This window comes from Ceratotherium simum, chromosome 26 (genome assembly GCF_057802395.1).
Source record: "Ceratotherium simum simum isolate JZ-2026a chromosome 26, ASM5780239v1, whole genome shotgun sequence".
Lineage (NCBI taxonomy): Eukaryota > Metazoa > Chordata > Mammalia > Perissodactyla > Rhinocerotidae > Ceratotherium > Ceratotherium simum.
In genome coordinates, this window is record NC_141925.1 from 17,521,442 (window position 1) to 17,542,971 (window position 21,530).

General features: G+C 36.4%; 1 protein-coding gene across 1 annotated transcript in view; it reads right to left on the bottom strand.

Annotated features, from left to right (window-relative positions):
- The window catches only part of LOC106800148 (phospholipid-transporting ATPase ABCA3-like), a 204,275-nt gene that overhangs the window by 42,972 nt on the left and 139,773 nt on the right, over positions 1–21,530 (bottom strand). The window contains 2 exon segments of the mRNA XM_087417083.1: positions 1,995–2,182; positions 11,878–11,886. Coding sequence (XP_087273209.1) covers positions 1,995–2,182; positions 11,878–11,886 — 197 coding nt within the window.

Here is a 21,530-nt window from a genome sequence, read left to right on the forward strand (position 1 = left end):
TTTACCACCAGAGATGTGGACCTCATTGCCAGCTGAGTGGTGAATCCTCTAGTTCTAAAACTCCATCTTATTGTATATTTCTAAGACCTCTCCTGGTACTAACTGTTGCAGGTGGAGTTCTCTTGGGACCAACACCTGTAGAAGGGAGAGGAAGGAGTGAGGAGTAGGCAGGAGGAGAAGTCAAGCTGTGATGCAGGCCAAATGACATCTTTGGTTGACCCCATGGGAAGCCTTGAAGTTGTCTGAATGACACTGAGATGACAAAACATTTTACTCTAGCATCTGTAAGTGACTGGATGCAGGCCATATGGGAAAGAGTGTCACCTTGGGAGAGGAGGCTCTCTGCTGCTGAAGCAATCCATAAAGATAATGACAGCTGAAGGCTGTCTGAAGATAGCACTCCCAGAAGCTGAGGGCAACAACTCCTTCATTGAAGGGGGATCTGGACAGTGCAACATGATATACACCATGGGGGGGCATTCAATCCTTTTATTTTCTGGGTCATATATAGTAGCCACTAGTGAAAATGTTTGCTTCCAGCGTAAAGTACTAAGAAGTCCTTTTGAAACAAAGTGAAAGATCTGTCCATGGATTTTAGTGGTAGATTAGATTGGGGATGGAACATGAAAAAAGGAGTTAAGGATAAGTCTCAGATTTCTCTGTTGAACAAACGTATAAATGATGGTGTTACTTATTGAGACGGGGAATACTGGAAGGGTTTTGGGCAGTGGAAGAGGAAAATGAAGATGTTAATAAGTTACAAGAATGTTCCTTACTAAAACCCAACAGTTATTGAGTGTTTGTTATGTGCTAGGCGCTGTGTACATCACAGATATTTAATCTTCTTAATAACTGAAAAAAAGTTTATTATTACCTCATTTGTATAATGGAAGTATTTGAAGAAATAATGGCCCCAAATTTCTTATATTTGATGAAAAATATTAATTTATACATCAAAGAATTTAAATGGACTCCAAGTAGTGTAAAAACAAAGAGATCCACACCTAGCCACATTATAGTCAAACTATTGAAAGTTAAAGACAAAAAGAAAATCTTGAAAGTGGCTAGAGAAAACTTACTCATTAGATACTAAGGTACCACAAAAGATTAATAGCTGACTTCTCATGGAGTCAGTACTCCATATCATAGAAACAATGGGGTCTAAAAGGCAGCGGTGTGATATATTCAAAGTATTGAAAGAAAAATCTATCAATGAAGAATTCTATATTTAACATCTCTCACTTTTTATGTTTCAAGAACTATCTTCTACTTCTCATTGATAACTGTGACTTTTTCTCATTTTGAAATGTTAAGAAAACTGAGATCAGAGGGCCAGCCCCGTGGCATAGCGGTTAAGGGTGCACGCTCTGCTGCTGGCAGCCCGGGTTCGGATCCTGGGCACGCACCAACGCACCGCTTGTCAGGCCATGCTGTGGTGGCGTCCCACATAAGGTGGAGGAAGATTGGCACAGATGTTAGCCCAGGGCCAGTCTTCCTCAGCAAAAAGAGGAGGATTGGCATGGATGTTAGCTCAAGGCTGATCTTCACACACACACACACACACACACACACAAAATCCTAGGCAGAACACTGAGACTATGTGAAATTATGAGAGATATGTAAAGCAATAATTAATAGTCTGAGTGGTAGAGGCCATGAAGCCTTACAATCCTACATAGTTTTAAAGAAGCCAATTCCATAAACTATAACCAAATACATCTCAAAGGCAGTATATACGCAAGGCAGTGCTTTCTATCATAGTCAATCCATTATAAATGGAGTATTTCCTTGTTGGCAGAGGATTCAAAGTTTAGAACCTGAAACCCAAACTAAGATGAAAGATTTGTGATTCAAATTAGTCCCAGTTAGAATTTGGTATAATTGAATAATATTTTCTTTATCAAGTAACAGAGGTAGGAATATGTAAATTCCTAATTCTGGTCTAACGTTAAGCTTTCTCTGAGTTGTATCTAAAGTCTATGTTAGTTACTCACCTTCTTGACTTTCCTCAGTATGTTGTAGACATTAGACATAGTTTTATGAAAGACAGAGTTTTTCAGGCTCCAGAATGTGGTCTCCAGACAAAAAAGCAAGAGGAGATAAAATAAGCCCAAGGCAGCTAATGAAATAAAAAACTTTGCAATCCCACGTTCTCCAAAACCATAGACATTGTTCTCAGTAACTGAGGATAATAAAAGAGATAGCCTTACTTTAAAAACTGATACAAAGTCTAAGATGACACCAAATATTAATAAATATAGGACCAAAATGAATTTTGTTAGATTTAGAGAAGTATAAAATATGGAAAATAAGTAATTGTCTTAATATTTTTTTTGTCGGGCCGGCCCTGTGGCTTGGTGGTTAAGTGCGCGCGCTGCAATGCTGGTGGCCCGGGTTCGGATCCCGGGTGCGCATCGAGGCACCACTTCTCTGTCCATCCTGAGGCCGAGTCCCACATACAGCAACTAGAAGGATGTGCAGCTATGACATACAACTATCTACTGGGGCTTTGGGGGGAAAAAATAAAATAAATAAAAATCTTTAAAAAAAAAAAAAAAATATTTTTTTTGTCTCTCTTATCTGATCTTCCCTGATATTTATGGTTATTAAAAAGTTCTTCTGCCGGGCTGGTCTCATGGCTTAGCGGTTAAGTGCGCGCGCTCTGCTGCTGGCAGCCCGGGGTTCGGATCCCGGGCACGCATGGAAGCACCGCTTCTCTGGCCATGCTGAGGCCACGTCCCACATACAGCAACTAAAAGGATGTGCAGCTATGACATGCAACTATTTACTGGGGCTTTGGGGGAAAAAAATAAATAAATAAAATTATTAAAAAAAAACAAGGTTCTTTTGCCAATGATTTTTCCTCTAGTTTTTACCAGTTTTGATTGGAGACAACCTTACTATTTACTAAATGCAGTAAAGGCTGAGGCTTTGTGAAGAGAATGCTTAGTAATTAAATAAAGCAAACAAAACAAAGGTATCTATGGCATATCTAACCATTCTTGTGGGCCATGCAGAATATTCTTAAAGTCCTTCAGAGTGAGAAAAATTTGTATTCTATAAATAGGAAAAAGTTTTAAATAGGAAAAGAGTATTAATGGCAATACTCATAAGGAAGAAAACAACAAATAATTTAAATGTAAATGGGCAATAGCTGATAGTTTTTGACTTTACTATGGAGAAAGTTACCTAATACAAACAGCTAAATTCTGGATATGCAAACAGGATGCATCTTTGAGATGTGAAGATAATAAAATCATTCTTTTTTTAAATAAGAATTGTAATTTCATTGACTGATTTGTGCCAGTATGCAGAAATGCAATTTTTTTGTTTTATTCTAATAAAATACACATAAATTTACCTTTCTAAAGTGTATAATTCTGTGGCACTGAGTATATTCACAATGTTGTGCAACCATCACCACTACCCAGATCCATAACATTTTCATCACCCCAAAAGAAAATCCAGTATCTATTAAAAAGTCACTACTATCCTCCTTCCTCTAGCCACTGGCAACCATTAATCTACTTTCTGTCTCTATGGTTTTGCCTATTTTGGACATTTTATATAAACGGAATCATACAATAAGTGGCCTTTCGTGTCAGGCTTCTTTCACTTAGCATAATTTTTTCAAGGCTCGTCCACCTTTATTGCTGAATAATGTTCCATTGCATGGATATTCCACATATTGTTACCCATTTCTCAGTAGATGGACATCTGGATTGCTTCTACTTTTTATGGAAAAAAGCTATTATGAATAATGCTGCTATGAACATTTGTGTACAAGTTCTTTTGTAAATACTTGTTTTCAATTCTTTTAGGTATATACTCAGGAGTGGAATTGCTAGGTCATATGTTAATTTTACGTTTAATTTTTTGAGGAACCACCAAACTGTTTTCCACAGCAGCTGCAACAGTTTACATTCCTACCAGCAGTATATGTAACACTTTCTCCACATCCTCACCAAAACTTACTTCCCATTTCTTTTTTTTTAATTTTTATTTTACTGAGGTAACATTCGTTTATAACATTATATAAATTTCAGGTGTACATCATTATATTTCAGTTTCTGTGTAGATTACATCATGTTCACCACCCAAAGGCTAATTACAATCCATCACCATACACACGTGCCTAATAACCCCTTTCACCCTCCTCCCTCCCCCCTCCCCCTCTGGTAACCACCAATCCAATCTCTGTCTCTGTGTGTTTGTTTGTTGTTGTTTTTATCTTCTACTTATGAGTGAGATCATATGGTATTTGACCTTTTCCCTCTGACTTATTTTGCTTAGCATAATACCCTCAGTCCATGTTGTCAAAAATGGCTGGATTTCATCACTTCTTATGGCTGAGTAGTATCCCATTGTGTATATATACTACATCTTCTTCATCCATTTGTCCCTTGATGGGCACCTAGGTTGCTTCCAAGTCTTGGCTATTGCGAATAATGCTGCAATGAACACAGGGGTGCATGTATCTTTACGCATTGGTGTTTTCATGTTGTTTGGATAAATACCTAGCAGTGGAATAGCTGGATCGTATGGTAGTTCTATTCTTAATTTTTTGAGGAATCTCCATACTGTTTTCCATGGTGGCTGCACCAGTTTGCACTCCCACCAGCAGTGTATGAGAGTTCCCTTCTCTCCACATCCTCTCCAACACTTGTTGTTCCCTGACTTATTAATTATACCCATTCTGACGGGAGTGAGGTGATATCTCATTGTAGTTTTGATTTGCATTTCCCTGATAGTTAATGATGTTGAACATCTTTTCATGTGCCTGTTGGCCTTCTGTATACCTTCTTTAGAGAAATGTCTGTTCAGATCTTTTGCCCATTTTTTAATTGGGTTGTTAGTTTGTTTGCTGTTGAGATGTATGGGTTCTTTACATATTTTGGAGATTAACCTCTTATCAGATATATGGTTTGCAAATATCTTCTCCCAAATGTTAGGTTGTCATTTCATTTTGTTGATGGTTTCCTTTGCTGTGCAGAAGCTTTTTGGTTTGATGTAGTCTTATTTGTTTATTTTTTCTATTGTTTCCCTTGCCTGGTCAGACATGGTACTTGAAAATATGTGTCTAAGACCGATGTCAAAGAGTGTACTGCCTATGTTTTCTTCTAGAAGTTTCATGGTTTCAGGTCTTACATTCAAATCTTCAATCCATTTTGTGTTAATTTTTGTGTATAGTGTAAGATAATGGTCTACTTTCATTCTTTTGCATGTGGCTGTCCAGTTTTCACAGTACCATTTATTGAAGAGACTTTCCTTTCTCCATTGTATGTTCTTGGCTCCCTTGTCGAAAATTAGCTGTCCATAGATGTGTGGGTTTATTTCTGGGCTCTCAATTTTGTTCCATTGATCTCTGTGTCAGTTTTTGTGCCAGTACCATGCTGTTTTGTTTACTATAACTTTGCAGTTTAATTTGAAATCAGGGAGTGTGATACCTCCAGCTTGGTTCTTTTTTCTCAGGATTCCTTTGGCTATGCAGGGTCTTCTGTTGTTCCATATAAATTTTAGGATTCTTTGTTCTATTTCTATGAAAAATGTCATTGGAACTTTGATAGGGATTGCATTGGATCTGTAGATTGCTTTAGGAAGTATGGATATTTTATCTACGTTAATTCTTCCAATCCAAGAGCACAGAATATCTTTCCATTTCTTTGTGTCTTCTTCAATCTCTTTAAACAATGTTTTATAGTTTTCAGTGTACATGAGTTTCACCTCTTTGGTTAAATTTATTCCTACATATTTTATTCTTTTTTTTTTACAGTTGTAAATGGGATTGTATTCTTAATTTCTTTTTCTGCTACTTTGTTGTTAGTGTATAAAAATGCAACTGATTTTTGTACATTGATTTTGTATCCTGTAACTTTGCCATATTCATTTATGATTTCTAAAATTTTTTTTGGTGGATTCTTTAGGGTTTTCTATGTATAATATCATGTCACCTGCCAACAGTGACAGTTTTACTTCTTCCTTTCCAATTTGGATCCCTTTTATTTCTTTTTCTTGCCTGATCACTCTGGCTAGGACTTCCAATGCTATGTTAAATACGAGTGGTGAAAGTGGGCATCCTTGTCTGGTTCCTGTTCTTAGAGGGATAGCTTTAAGTTTTTCTCCATTGAGAATGATATTAACTGTGGGTTTGTCATGTATGGCCTTTATTATGTTGAGGTACTTTCCTTCCATACCCATTTTATTCAGAGTTTTTATCATAAATGGATGCTGTATCTTGTCAAATGCTTTCTCTGCATCTATTGAGATGATCATGTGATTTTTATTCATTTTGTTAATGTGGTGTATCACGTTGATTGATTTGCATATGTTGAACCATCCCTGCATCCCTAGAATAAATCCCACTTGATCATGGTGTATGATCTTTTTAATGTATTGTTGTATTTGTTTTACTAGTATTTTGTTGAGGATTTTTGCATTGATGTTCATCAGTGATATTGGCCTGTAATTTTTGTTTTTTGTGTTGTCCTTGTCTGGTTTGGGTATCAGGGTAATGTTAGCTTTGTAGAATGATTTAGGAAGCTTCCCCTCCTCTTCAATTTTTTGGAAGAGTTTGAGAAGGACAGGTATTAAGTCTTCTTTGAATGTTTGGTAGAATTCACCAGGGAAGCCGTCTGGTCCTGCATTTTTATTTTTTGGGAGGTTTTTGATTACTATTTCGATCTCCTTACTGGTAATTTGTCTATTCAAATTCTCTATTTCTTCTTGATTCAGTTTTGGAAGGTTGTATGATTCTAAGAATTTATCCATTTCTTCTAGATTATCCAGTTCGTTGGCATATAGCTCTTCGTAGTATTCTCTTACAATCTTTTGTATTTCTGAGATGTCCGTTGTCATTTCTCCTCTTTCATTGCTAATTTTATTTATTTGAGCCTTCTCTCTTGTTCTTGGTGAGTCTAGCTAAAGGTTTGTCAATTTTGCTTATCTGTTCAAAGAAGTAGCTCCTCATTTCGTTGATTTTTTTCTATTGTTTTTTTCAGTCTCTATTTCATTTATTTCTGCTCTGATTTTTATTATTTCCTTCCTTCTACTGATTTTGGGCTTTGTTTGTTCTTCTTTTTCCAGTTCCTTTAGGTGCATTGTTAGATTTTCACTTGAGATTTTTCTCATTTGTTGAGGTAGGCCTCTATTTCTATAAACTTCCCTCTTAGAACTGCTTTTGCTGTGCCCCATAAATTCTGTCATGTCATATTTTCATTTTCATTTGTCTCCAGGTACTTTTTGATTTCTCCTTTGATTTCTTCGTTGACCCAATAGTTGTTCAGTAGCATTTTGTTTAATATCCACATATTTGCGGCTTTTCTGATTTTCTTCCTGTAGTTGATTTCTAGTTTCATATCACTGTGGTCAGAAAAGATGCTTCGTATTATATTAATCTTCTTAAATTTATAGGGACTTGTCTTGTGGCCTAATATGTGATCTATCTGGGAGAATGTTCCATGTGTATTCAAAAAGAATGTGTATTCTGTAGTTTTTGGATGGAATGTTCTCTATGTATCTACTAAGTCCATCTGGTCTACTGTGTCATTTAAGGCCAATGTTTCCTTATTGATCTTCTGTTTGGAAGCTCTATCCATTGATGTAAGTGGAGCATTAAAATTCCCTACTATTATTGTGTTACTGTCTATTTCTCCTTTTATGTCTGTTAATAATTGCTTTATATACTTAGGTGTTCCTATGTTGGGTCCATAGATATTTACAAGTGTTATATCCCCTTATTGGATTCTTCTCTTTATCATTATGTAGTTCCCTTCTTTGTCTCTTGTTACAGTTTTTGTTTTAAAGTCTATTTTGTCTGATGTCAGTATTGCTACCCCAGCATTCTCTTCATTGCCATTTGCATGGAGTATCTTTCTCCAACCCTTCACTTTCAGTTTATGAGTGACTTTAGGTCTGAAATGTGTCTCTTGTATGCAGCATATAGATGGTTCTTGTTTTTCTTTCATCCATTCAGCTGCCCTATGTCTTTTGATTGGAGCATTTAGTCCATTGACTTTTAAAGTAACTATTGATAAGAATGTACTTACTGCCATTTTGTTACTTTTTTTCTGGACGTTTTAGTAGTTCTTCTCTGTTCCTTTGTTCTTCTCTTGCTCTCTTCCCTTGTGGTTTGATGGCTTTCTTTCTTTTTTTTTTCTGGTGAGGAAGATTGGCCCTGAGCTAACATCTGTTGCCAATCTTCCTCTTTTTACTTGAGTAAGATTGGCCCTGAGCTAACATCTGTGCCAATCCTCCTCTATTTTCTATCAAGCCACAGCATGGCTTGATGAGTGGTGTAGGTCTGCATCTGGGATCTGAACCGTGAACCCGGGCCACCCAAGCAAAGCATGCTGAACTTAACCACTACATCACTGGGCCTGCCCCTTATGGCTTTCTTTAACATTATGTTTTGGTTCCTTTCTCTCAATTTTTTTGTGTATTTATTATAGGTTTCTGGTTTGTGATTACCATGAAGTTCATATGTAATAACCTACATATATAGCAATCTATATTAAGTTGATGGTCTCTTAAGTTTGACCTCTTGCTAAAAGCTCTACTCTTTTACTCCCCTCCTCCCACATTTTATGTTTTTGATATATATATAACCTCTTTTTTGTGCATGTGTGTCCATTACCCTCTTATCATGGAAAAAGATAATTTTAGTACTTTTGTCTTTTGACATTCATGTTAGCTTCATAGGTGTTTGATCTGCTACCTTTACTGTATATTTGCCTTTACCAGTGATTTTATTATTATTATTTTTAATAATTTTCTTATCCCTATTTGTGGTCTTGTCTTTTCCACTTGAATAACTCCCTTTGTTATTTCTTGTAAGGCTGGTTTATTGGTGATAAACTCCTTTAGTTTTTGCTTTTCTGGAAAACCCTTTATCGTTCCTTCCATTCTGAATAATAACCTTGCTGAGTAGAGTATTCTTGGCTGTAGGTTTTTTCCTTTCAGCACTTTACATATATCATGCCACTCCCTTCTACCCTGTGAGGTTTCTGCTGAGAAGTCAGCTGATAGCCTTATGGGTTTCCTTTGTATGTAACTTGTTGCCTTCCTCTTGCAGCTTTGCTCTCTTTAATTCTTGACATTAATGTGTTTTGGGGTGGGCCTCTTTGGGTTTACCTTGTTTGGCGCTCTCTGTGCTTCCTGTACCTGCATGTCTGTTTCCTTCCTTATGTTAGGAAAGTTTTCAGCTATTATTTCTTCAAATAGATTCTCTGCCCCTTTGTCTCTCTCTTATCCTTCTGGGACATGTTTAATACAGATGTTAGTGTGCTTGATGTTGTCCCAGAGGTCCCTTAGACAGTCCACATTCTTTTTTTTTCTTCTTTTTTTTTTGTGAGGAAGACTGGCTCTGCGCTAACATCCATTGCCAATCCTCCTCTTTTTGCTGAGGAAGATTAGCTGTGAGCTAACATCTGTGCCCATCTTCCTCCATTTTGTATATGAGACACTGCTACACTATAGCTTGATGAGCAGTGTGTGTGTCAGCATCCGGGATCCAAAACCATGAACCCCGGGCTGCCAAAGCAGAGTGTACAAACTTAACCACTACACCACTGGGCTGGCCCCTGTCCTCATTCTTTTTAATTCTTTTTTCTTTTATCTGTTTAGTTTGGTTGGTTTTCTCTATTCTTTTATCCAGCTCACTGATCCATTTTTCTGTATCATCTATTCTGCTATTGAGTCCTTCTAGTGAATTTTTCATTTCCATTATTGTATTCTTCATTTCTGATTGGTTCTTTTTTATATTTTCCAATTCTTTGTTGAAGTTTTCACTGAATTCACCCATTCTTTCCCAAGATGAGTGAGCATCCCTATGACTCTTTGTTTGAACTTTTTGTCAGGTAGATTTCTCATTTCTGTTTCATTTACTTCTTTTTCTGGGGCTTTGTCCTGTTTCCTTACTTGGAATATATTCCTTTGCCTCCTCATTTTGCCTCTTTCTCTGTTCTTATATCTATGTGTTAGGTAGGTCAGCTACATCTCCCGACCTTAGAGATGTGGCCTTATGTAAGAGATGCCTTATGAGGTCTAGCAGTGTGCTTCCCTCTCATCACTAGTTCCAAATGTTCCAGGAGTGTTCCCTGTGTGGCCTATGTGTGTCCTTCTGTTGTGGCAGGGTTGCTCTTGCTGCAGGTGCTCAGGGAGGCTAGGCTGTCCCTCTGGCCAGCTGGTTGTAATACTCAGCTGTGTGTGCCTGCTGTGGTCCCTTCAGTCACTTTATTGGCCTTGGGGAGCCCCAGCACAGTTGGCTGCAAGGTCTAATAGCACATTTCTGTTGAAATTTTTCTGTTAAGTGAGTAGGTCCCTAGCATGGCTGGTTGCTAGGCTCAGGGGCTTATAATTTCCATAGGCCTCCAGCCTGCAAGGGTGTTGTCAGCTCCCTCAGGAGTGCAGCTGAGTGGGGCCGGCCTCAGGCATGGGAGCACTCAATTGTTTCAGGCTTTGGAAGGTGGGGTGGATCCCTTCTGTGGCTGTTTGAGAAGCACAAGACTGCCGCAGCTGACAAGCCCCAACCCCTGCAGGCCCACACAAGCCATCAACACAGTCCTGCCCCGTGCGCATGCCACAACCCACTGAAGTACACCCTCTTGCCCCATGCAGAGGCCCCATACACTCCGCCAATGCAGGCCTGTCCCTCACACATGCCCCTCCCCCAGAGGTGGACCCACTCACCCCACTGCAGATTTCCCAGGCACCCTGCCTATGCAGGCCCACAAGCTGCCCAAAGGCTTACTATTGGGTGGGGCCAGTCCCTAGGGCAGGCTGCCTGCCCTGGCTGAGCTGGATTACATCAGTCCTCTAGGGGGTGGGGCATACCCCTGTGCTAAAAGGCCAGGGGAAGAACTCCAATGGCATCTGCCAGCATCTGTGTCAGTACACCTGTACTAGGTCATAATAATGGCTGCCCCCAATGTCTCAGTCCCAGCCTGGGGAGGTCTCACCTTTCACTGAGATGCACCCAGAGCCTATCAAGTGAGCCTATTTTCACCAAAGGACTGCGAACCTTTCTTTCTGGTGATTTTAGGTTTCTTTCCAAAATGGGTGAATTTGTGCTTGGGCCCTTTAAGAGCAGGCTCCGCCCCCCACAATGTCCCACAGCTTTTCTGGGGGTATTCTCCATTATTGTTAATAGCCAGCAAAGCCAGATATTATGACACTCGTTTCAGTTGTGCTGAGTCCAAAAGCTGCCTATTGCAGCAAAGCTCTCTCACTCAAATCCCCCACTCCTCCAGGAAAGGCTGTGTACCATAAGTTTGCTCCCAGCCGTAAAGTTCTGTGGCTAAAATGTGGCTTTTTCCTCTCCAGAAAGGAATTTATGCCTCTTCCACCTCAGTCAGCACTGTTCCTTGTCATAGGGGTTCTTTTTATACAGTTTTCAGGTCTCTCTCAGGAGTAATTGTTCCAAGAGTAGTTGTAAACTTGTTGTGTCTATGGGAGGAGGTAAGTTCAGAGTCCTCCTAAGCAGCCATCTTGTCACCAGATCCTCTTTCTATTTCTGATTATAGCCATCCAAGTGGGTGTGAAGTGATATCTCCTTGTGATTTTTCTTTTCTTGAATAAATTTGACATGTTAACATTGTGTAAGTTTAAGGTGTATAGCATGTTACTTTGATAACTTTATATGTTGTAGTATGATTGCTGATGTAGTTATATTTATCACATTAGATAATTATAGTACAATATTATTGTCTATATTCATTATACTGTGCATTAGATCTCTATGGCTTATTTACTCCTTGTTACAAGTTTGTACCCTTAAAAACCATCACTCTTATCCACCTCCTTATTTTCTGGTAACCACCATTTTACTCTGTTTTTTACAGGTTTAATTTTTTTAGATTCCAAATATAAGTGATATCATACAGTGCTTGTCTTTCTCTGTCCGACTTCTCTTGCTTAGCATAGTGTGTTCAGGGTCCATCCATGTTGTCACAAATGGGAGGATATCCTCCTTTCTAACGGCTGATTAATATTCCATTGTGTATTTGTGCCACACCTTTTTTAGCCATTCATCCATTGATGGGCATTTGGATTTTTTTAATACCTTGGCTATTGTGAATAATGCTGCAATAAACATGGGAGTGCATATATCTTGTTGAAATCCTGTTTTCATTTCCTTTGGATGTATAGCCAGAAGTGGAATTGCTGGAACATATGGTAGATATATTCTTTTTTTTTTTTTGCTGAGGAAGATTCACCTTGAGATAAAATCTGTTGCCAATCTTCCTCTTTTTGCTTCAGGAAGATTTGTCCTGAGCTAACATCTGTGCCAATCTTCTTCTATTCTGTATGTAGGTCACCACCACAGCATGGCCACTGACAAGTGGTGTAGGTCTGTGCCTGGAAACTGAACACAGGCCACTGAAGCAGAGTGAACCAAACTTAACAACTTGGCCATGGGGCCAGCCCTAGATATATTTTTAATTTTTGAGGAAGCTCCATATTGTTTTCCATAATGGTTGGACCAATTTACATTACCACCAACAATGCATAAGGGTTCCTTTTTCACCACAGCCTCACCAGCACCTGTTGTCACTTGTCTTCTTGATAATAGCATTCTAACAGGTGTGAGGTGATATCTCATTGTGGTTTTGATTTGAATCTCCCTGAGGATTAGTGATTTTGAGCATCTTTTCATGTGTCTGTTGGGCATTTTGACATCCTCTTTGGGAAAATATCTACTTAGTTCTTCTGCCCATTTTTTAATTGAAAATTTTTTTTGTGTTTTTTTTGTTATTAAGTTGACTGAGTTCTTTATACATTTTGGATATTAACTCTTTATCTGATATATGGTTTGCTAAAGTTTTCTCCTACTCTGTAGGTTGTCTTTTCATCTTGTTAACTATTTCCTTTGCTGTTGAGAAGCTTTTAAGTTTGATGTAGTCCCATTTGTTGATTTTTGCTTTTGTTGTTTGTGCTTTTGGCATTATGTCCAAAAAATCATTGCCAAGACCAATATCAATGAGTTAGGATATGTTTTCATCCTCTTCTATTTTTTGGAAAAATTTGAAAAGGATTGGTGTTAATTATTCTTTTAATGTATGGTAGAATTCACTACTAAAGCCATCTGGTCCAGGGCTTTTCCTTATTGGCATGTTTTTGATTACTGATTCAAGATCTTTACTTGTTACAGGTCTATTCAGATATTCTATCTCTACTTCAGTAAGTTTTGGTAGTTGTGTGTTTCTAGAAATTTGTCCATTACCTCTGGGTTATTTAATTTGCTGGTGTAGAATTGTCCATAGTATTCTCTTATAATTCTTTTTATTTCTGTAAGGCTGGTATTAGTGTCCCAATTTTCATTTCTGATTTCAGTAATTTGAACATTCTTTTTTTTGTTAGTCAATCTAGCTAAAGTTTTGTCAATTTTGTTGATCTTTTCAAAGAACCAACTTTTGGTTTCATTCATTTTCTCTATTATTTTTCATTTCTCTATTTAGTTTATCTTTGCTCTAATCATTATTTCCTTCCTCTGCTCGCTTTAGGTTTAGTTCTTTCTTCTTAATGTGTAAAGTTACTGTTTTGAGATATTTTCTTTTTTTAATGTCCATATTTCCGGCTATAAACTTCCCTCTGAGCACTGCCTTCATTGAATCCCATAAGTTTTGGTATGTTGTATTTTTTTTCATTCACCTTGAAGTATTTTCTAATTTTCCTCTTGATTGTTTCTTTGACCCATTGGTTGTTTAAGCACGTGTCATTTAATTTCCAAATATTTGTAAATTTTATGATTTTCCTTCATTATTGATGTCTAGTTTCATGCCTTTGTTGTTGGAGAAGATACTTTGTATGAATTCAGTATTTCTAAATTTATTGAGACATTTCATGTCCTAATGGTTTACCCTAGAGAATTTTCCATGTGCACTTGAGAAGAATGTGTATTCTGCTGTTTTGAGTGGAGTGTTCTGTATGTCTCTTAGGTACAGTTGGTTTAGAGTATTATTCATGTCCTCTGTTTCATTACTGGCCTTCTGTCTAGTTGTTCTATTTATTGATGAAAGTGGGGTATTGAAGCCTCCAATGATTATTGTAGAACTGTTTCTCCCTTCACTTCTATTTTTGCTTCATATATTTTGGTGCCTTGTTATTAGGTTCATATAGGTTTGTAACTTTTATATCTTATTGATGGATTGACCTCTTTATCAATACGTAAGGTCCTTCTTTGTCTCTTGTAAAAAATTTTGACTTAAAGTCTATTTTGTTTGATATTAGTACAGCCAACCCAGATGTTTTTGGTTTCTATTTGCATGGAATCTTTTGCCATTTTTAAATTTCAACTTATTTGTGTTTTTCAATCTAAAATGAGTCTCTTGAAGGCATCATATAGTTGGATGACTTTTAAAAATAAATTCTGCCAGTCTCTGCCTTTTGATGGAAGAGTTTAATCTATTTACATGTGAAATATTTACATATAAAGGACTTACTTCTGCCATTTTGCCATTTGTTTTCTACATGTCATATCTTTTTTGGTCCTCAATTTCCTCATTACTGCCTTCTTTTGTGTTAACTGATTTTTTCTGTGTACAATTTTAATTCATTTCTCAATTCCATGTATTTTTGGATCTCTGAGTTTATCTTGCTTAGAATTAATTGAACTTTTTGGATGTGTAAAATTCTGAAGTTTTGGCCATTGTTTCCTCTGCTATTCTTTCTCTCCTCAACTTCTTGGACTCCCATAATGCATATGTTGGTTCATTTAACGGAGTCCCACAAATAGCTGAGGCTCTGTTCATTTTTCTACATTATTTTTTCTTTCTGCTCATCAATTGTCCTTTCTTCAAGTTCACTGATTATTTCTTCTGCCTGCTGCAATCTGCTGTTGAACATCTCTAGTGAATTTTTCGTTTCAGTTATTACAGTCTTCCACTCCAGGATTTCTATTTGTTTCCTTTTTATATCTCTTTATTCATATTCTCTGTTTGGTGCCATTATTCTCCTGGTTTTCTTTAGCTCTTTACCCATGGTTTTATATAACTGTTTGAAGACATTAAGACTGTTGATTTACAGTCTTTGTTTAGTAAGTCTAATGTCTGGACTTCCTCCGGGACAGTTTCTGTTAATTTCTTTCTTTTCCTGTGAGGGGTCATACTTTCTTATTTGCATTTCTCAAAAGGTTTTCTTGAAAACTGGACATCTTGAGTTATAATATGGTAACTCTGGAAATCAGATTCCTCCCCCTCTCTTGGGTTTGTTGTTGTTGCTTATTGCATGTGGTACTTGTTTGTTTAGAGACTTTTGTAAACCATTTTTAAAAGACTATATCCTTTGTTGTGTTTGGTCATTGCAGCTTAGTGGTTAGCTAGTGATCTGATCGAAATATCCTTAAATGTTTGGAGCCAAAAAAAAAAAAAAAAGGAAAAAACCTCTTCTCTCCTTTTTAAATTAGCTATGAGTTGAGGCTCTCTTTCAATGATTAGCAAGGCCATGTACAATTCTGTTTTAGCCTTTATATCCTGCTTATGTGCAAGGCCTAAAGATCAGCCAGAGTAGAATCATAGGTTCTCCTCAAGGTTTAGCCCTGGACCTACATGTGGCATTCTGAATTCCCCACTGTAAGTGGCAACTTTTCTAATTGCTTATTCCACCCTCCTTCTCCTTTCCTAGCCCATTCCTTCCTAGGCTTTTCTGTCTTTCTGCTGCTTGCCTCATCTCTTGTCACTTGCCCTAGGTGGCTCTCGTTAGTATATCCCTTTAAATCCTTTTGACAAAGCTGCCCAGGAGTCTGTTGCAGCCCTCAGAGAGTTCCAAGAAGAGCTAAATAATGGCAACCCCTGAGGTGATCCATTAAGTAATTGCCACACAGATCTAAACACACAACCACAATTCTTTGAAAACATGGCTAATATTGCCCTTTCTGGCACGAGCAAACACACCAGGAACTCAGGCCACAATCATCACAGCTACCACTGCCTAGCTGGGGACGGGGGAAAGGTGGGCAGGTAAGTTAATATTCTACATTGTTTTATTATCAAAATTTAGAAGCTTCTTTCTTCATTATAGACTCCCCTGGTTTTTGTAAGTTTTTGATTACATTCCAGAGTTTCAAAAAAGTTTATTCTGACAGTTTTTGCCATCTTAATCCTTGTTTCAGTAGAGGGACAGAAACTCTGCCATTTTCAGTTTTAGTTTATTTTTATATATTAATTTATTGGTTTTAATTCAGCAATCTTGCTAAACATTCTGAATATTATAGTATTTTACCTGTAGATTTTTAAAAATCCTTGTCATGTATAAATGATTTCAAATATTGTTTCATCTTTTCCAAATCCTCATACTTTAAAGTTATTTAAGGACATTAGAAAAAAAAATACGTAATATAAAATGAACTCCCAGGAACCTACCACTCAACAAAATAACTAAAACATTACCAATAACTTCCTTCTAACTATGTACTCCTTGATTTGCCCCTACTATCTGCCATCCAGAGATAATTGTCTTGTTTCCTTAAAATTTTCTAATATAATTTTACCACAGACATGCATTTCTATAAATATTATATTTTTTGTTATAGCTTGTTTCTGAGCTTTACAAAAATTGTATCATGTTGTTTATAGTCTTCTGGGCATGCTTTTAAAAACTACTCATTATGTTTCTAAGATTTATTCATATTGTTGCCTGCAGCTGAAGTTCATACATTTTCACTCCTCTATGATATTTTATCAGGCAGGAAAAAACTCTTTAATTCATTTATCCATTCTGTTGTTAATAGACATAGGCTATGTCCATTTTTTTGGTAATAAATAAACACTGCTCAATAAAATATTTATCAAGGGTTTTTACCTTGGAGTAGAAATACCGGTATCTGCATTGGTAGCTTTGTTAATGCTGAACTATTTTCAAAGTGGTATTAGTAAATTATACCCACTCACAGTATATGAGTATTTCTATTTCTCTACATTCTAATACTCGCTATCATCAGACTTAACTTTTGCTAAACGATATTTGATTGTGGCTTAAACTTATAGTTCCTTGATTACTAATGAAGTTTATGAAATCTCCATACAGGCCATTTGTGGGCTATTTGTATCCCTTTTTATTCTGTGAAATTCCTCTTCCTGTCTTTTTTCCTATTCTAGATTGCATGATATTTTTCTTGTTAATTTATAATTCTTCATATTCTAGATAGTAATGCTTTGTTTATTATATACATGTTAACAAATATATTCTGCCAGATTGAGGCTTCTCTTAACTTCTTTAGAGTGTCTTTAAATAAAGAGAGTTCTTACTTTTAATGTAGTTACATTCATAAATCTTTTCTACATGATTTGGGGCTTTTTGTACTTATATAAGAACTATTTTTTACTCTGAGGTCATAAAACTATTTTAATGTATTTTCTTCTAAAATTTTTAAACTTTACCTTCCATATTTATCTCCTTTATCCACCTAGATTGTGTGTGTGTGTATGGTACAAGGTATGGATCCACTTCCTTTTTTCTTTTTTTATGGACTTTCACTATCTTACTAGCATTTATTAAATAGTCTATTTTTTACCCAATGATATACACTGATGTCTCCTTTATATATCAAAATTCTGTATATGCCTTGAAATATTTTGGGGTTCTCTAATTCTATTTTTTTGTGTGTGAGGAAGATCAGTCCTGTGCTAACATCTGCCAATCCTCCTCTTTTTGCTGAGGAAGACTGGCCTGGGCTAACATCCGTGCCCATCTTCCTCCACTTTATATGGCACGCCGCCACAGCATGGCTTGAGAAGCGGTGTGCTGGTGCGCTCCTGGGATCCGAACTGGCAAACCCCAGGCCACCGCAGCAGAGAGCGCGCACTTAACTGCTTGTGCCACCAGGCTGGCCCAGGGGGTTCTCTAATTCTAATTGTCCATTTATTTCTATCTCTACACCAATATTGCAATGTCTTATAAATCTTTATATTTCAAATCTTAGGGAATTGAACCAATACTTTAGAAAGCACCTACCTAGAAAACATCAAGTACAGTTTTAAAAGTAAATTCTACTAAATATTTAGCAAAGAGATATTTTACATAAACTATTACACTGAATAAAAAATGATAGAATACTCCACAATTCATTTTCTGTTGCTAGTATAAACTTTATATACAATGAAAACATGACACTATGAGAAAGAAAAATAGCAGGCCAATCTTTCTTATAAACATGAATCTAACAATATCTCATAAAATATTAACATGCGGAATAGATAGATACACAGATTGATGACTGGGCTTATTCTAGGATGCAATGATGGTTTAATATTTTTAAATTATGTTGATATAATTTTACCACATTGATACATTAATGGCAAAAAGCCACATGATCATCTCATATAGTCATAAATAGTATTTAAAAAAATAAAAAACTCATACATAGCAATCAATATTCTAACAATGGAACCTACCAAAAATATAACAAGCATCATAATTAACGGTGAAATTACTAGGTTGTAGAGCTAACAAGTTATAGAGCTGCGATTTAAACTCAGGCCATATGACTCCAGACCATCCTCTTACTATACTTTCTTTCTATAAAAATAAATATTAAAATAGTAAGAGATGATCATATTTATATCCACAAGGAAAACCTTAGTAGAAAGCTCCAGTATAGTTTTTAACTGCCAAATACTGTGACCATACGCAATAAGACTAAGTAAAGCAAAAGCAGGAGCAAATTATAAAAAGAATATCTGAAATTAACAAGATAGAAACTTTAAAACAAATTTAAACTGAAATATTAAATTACATATAGTTTAACTTAAGTAAATATACACCTTTGTAAGACTTTATTCTAAAAAGAAAAAGGTGAACTAAATATTAGCTTAAAAATTTGAAAAAGAACAGGAAAATTAACAATGCTGCAATTAAAAAATAGAAAATTAAAAAGAGTTAAAAAGAAGAATAAAACCAAAGACTGATTCCTCAAAATGATGTATATTTATATAAGTCCCCGGTAAGCAAAGTAAGAAAAAATAAGAGGACCCCTCTCCAAAATTATACTATATTAGAAATGAGAAAGTAGATATGATTTATAGTTATAGAAGAGAATAAAATAATTATATTCAGCTTTATGTCAATGACTGAAAATCAGAATAAATTATTTAAAAATATATAAAACTACCATACTTATTCTGTGTATTGAGCCAAGGAAAGAATATACCAATAACTGAAGAGGTTGTTAAAGATCTCCCAGGAGGGGCCGGCCCCATGGCTTAGCGGTTAAGTGTGCATGCTCCGCTACTGGTGGCCTGGGTTTGGATCGCGGGTGTGCACCAATGCACTGCTTCTCCAGCCATGCTGAGGCCACGTCCCACATACAGCAACTAGAAGGATGTGCAACTATGACACGCAACTATCTACTGGGGCTTTGGGGAAAAAAAAGGGGGAGGATTGGCAATAGATGTTAGCTCAGAGCCGGTCTTCCTCAGCAAAAAGAGGAGGATTGGCATGGATGTTAGCTCAGGGCTGATCTTCCTCACCAAAAAAAAAAAAAAAGATCTCCCAGGAAAAAGATGACAAGTTTAGATGGCTTTACAAGATTAGCTCTATTAAGGATCAAATAATTTCTATGTTACTTGAAGAATTTCATAGTTCTCACTTTCAAATGGTGAGTTGAGCAGACAAATTTGCTTCCTCCTTTTTCCTAAAATCCCTTTGAAATGACATTAAAGGTATACAAAAGAGTATAAATCCATAACTACATGGAGAATGGAAGTGGAGTAAAGAATGGGAACCAGATAACTTGAAATTTTTTTTTTACTTTCTGGAAGAGAGAAAGATGACTGGGTGGTGGTGATGAATAAATCAGAGAAGAAAAAACTGCTTCCATAATAGACAAAATCCCAGAGAGGCCCTAAATGCAAAATTGCCAGTTATGGTTTTGTGAAATAGTATTTAATAAAAGTGTTGTACAGCTTTATCTCTATCTTATACCAGGAATAAAAGCCTCCACTTTCTTCTTTAAACATAGAAGTTCCTTCTCTGATTTGAGGCTTTTGTCTTTGCTCCTCAATCAATCTGAAATATTATTCCCCCAGATCTTCACTGGCTAGTTCAACCCCATTCTTTTAGTCATTGGATCCAATAATACTCTGCAAAGATGTCCTCTGTAAGTATTCTATCTGAAGTGGCCTAAGTTACTCTATCTCATTACCTCATTTATTTCCCTTATTGTCTTATTTATACTTGTAACTATTGTGTTTACTTAAACCTTTAAAATTTTTTTCCACCTGTCATAACTCTTAGAATATAAGCTCCATGAAACCAGGGACCTTGTCTGTCTTCTTCACTACTATATCAGTATAGGAGTTATAGCAAACAGTAAGAGTTCAAGAAAGAGAAAAGAGAAGAAATTGAGGAAAAATGATAATAAATGAAATTATAGATCTTCTCCTAGTACTGAATGAAGACAAGAGCCTTTGGGTTGAAATTGCCATCAAATGTTAAGCAGAATTAAGGAAAAAAATCCATGCCTGGACAGCTCATAGTAAAATTTCACAACACCAAGGATAATAGTTTTCTGAAGATAGAAGTTTTCAGAAGAATAAATAGGCTATCTGCAAAGGAATCAAAATCAGATTAACATCAGAGTCCTCATAAGCAACATGGTTTAACATCAGAAAATCAATTAACTTAATACACTATAGTAGAAGAATAAAGGATAAAAAACCCACATGATCTCAAGACAAAGAAAAAGCATTTGATCCCATTCATGACAAAAACTCTCGAGAAACTAGGTATAGGATGGAACTTCCTCAAACTGATAAAGAGGATCTATGAAGAACCTACAGCTAAAAATCCTACTTAATGGTGAATGACTGGATTGCCTTCCTCCCAAGACTGGGAAGAAGGCAAGGATGTTTACTCCCGTCACTACTATTCGACATCGTACTGAAGTTCTAGTTAGTGAAATAAAATAAAGAAAGATGTAAAAAAGAAAAAATAAAGGAAACTTTGATTTTGAAGGAAAGAAGTAAGAGTATTCACAAACAACATAATCCTCTAAATAGAAAATCTTAAGGAATCCACAAAAAACTACAATAACTAATAAATGAGTTAATTAAGTTCACAGGATAAAAGATCAAAAAGTCATATACATTCATAGTATACAAAAAGTCTTTTGGATTTTTGTATGCTAGCAATAAATAGCAGAAAATAAAATTAAGAAAACAATTCCATTTACAACAGCAGCAAAAACACCTTAGAAATAAAGTTAACAATGGAATACTACTCAGCCATAAGAAACAATGAAATCCAGCCATTTGTGACAACATGGATGGACATTGAGGGTATTATGCAAAGTGAAATAAGTCAGAGGGAGAAGGTCAAATACCGTATGATTTCCTTCATTAAGTAGTAGATAATAACAACAATAAACAAACACATAGAGACAGGGATTGGATTGGTGGTTACCAGAGGGGAAGGGGGGAGGGAGGAGGGCGAAAGGGATAATTCGGCACATGTGTGTGGTGATGGGTTGTAATTAGTATTTGTGTGGTGAACATGATGTAATCTATGCAGAAATAGAAGTATAATGATGTACACCTGAA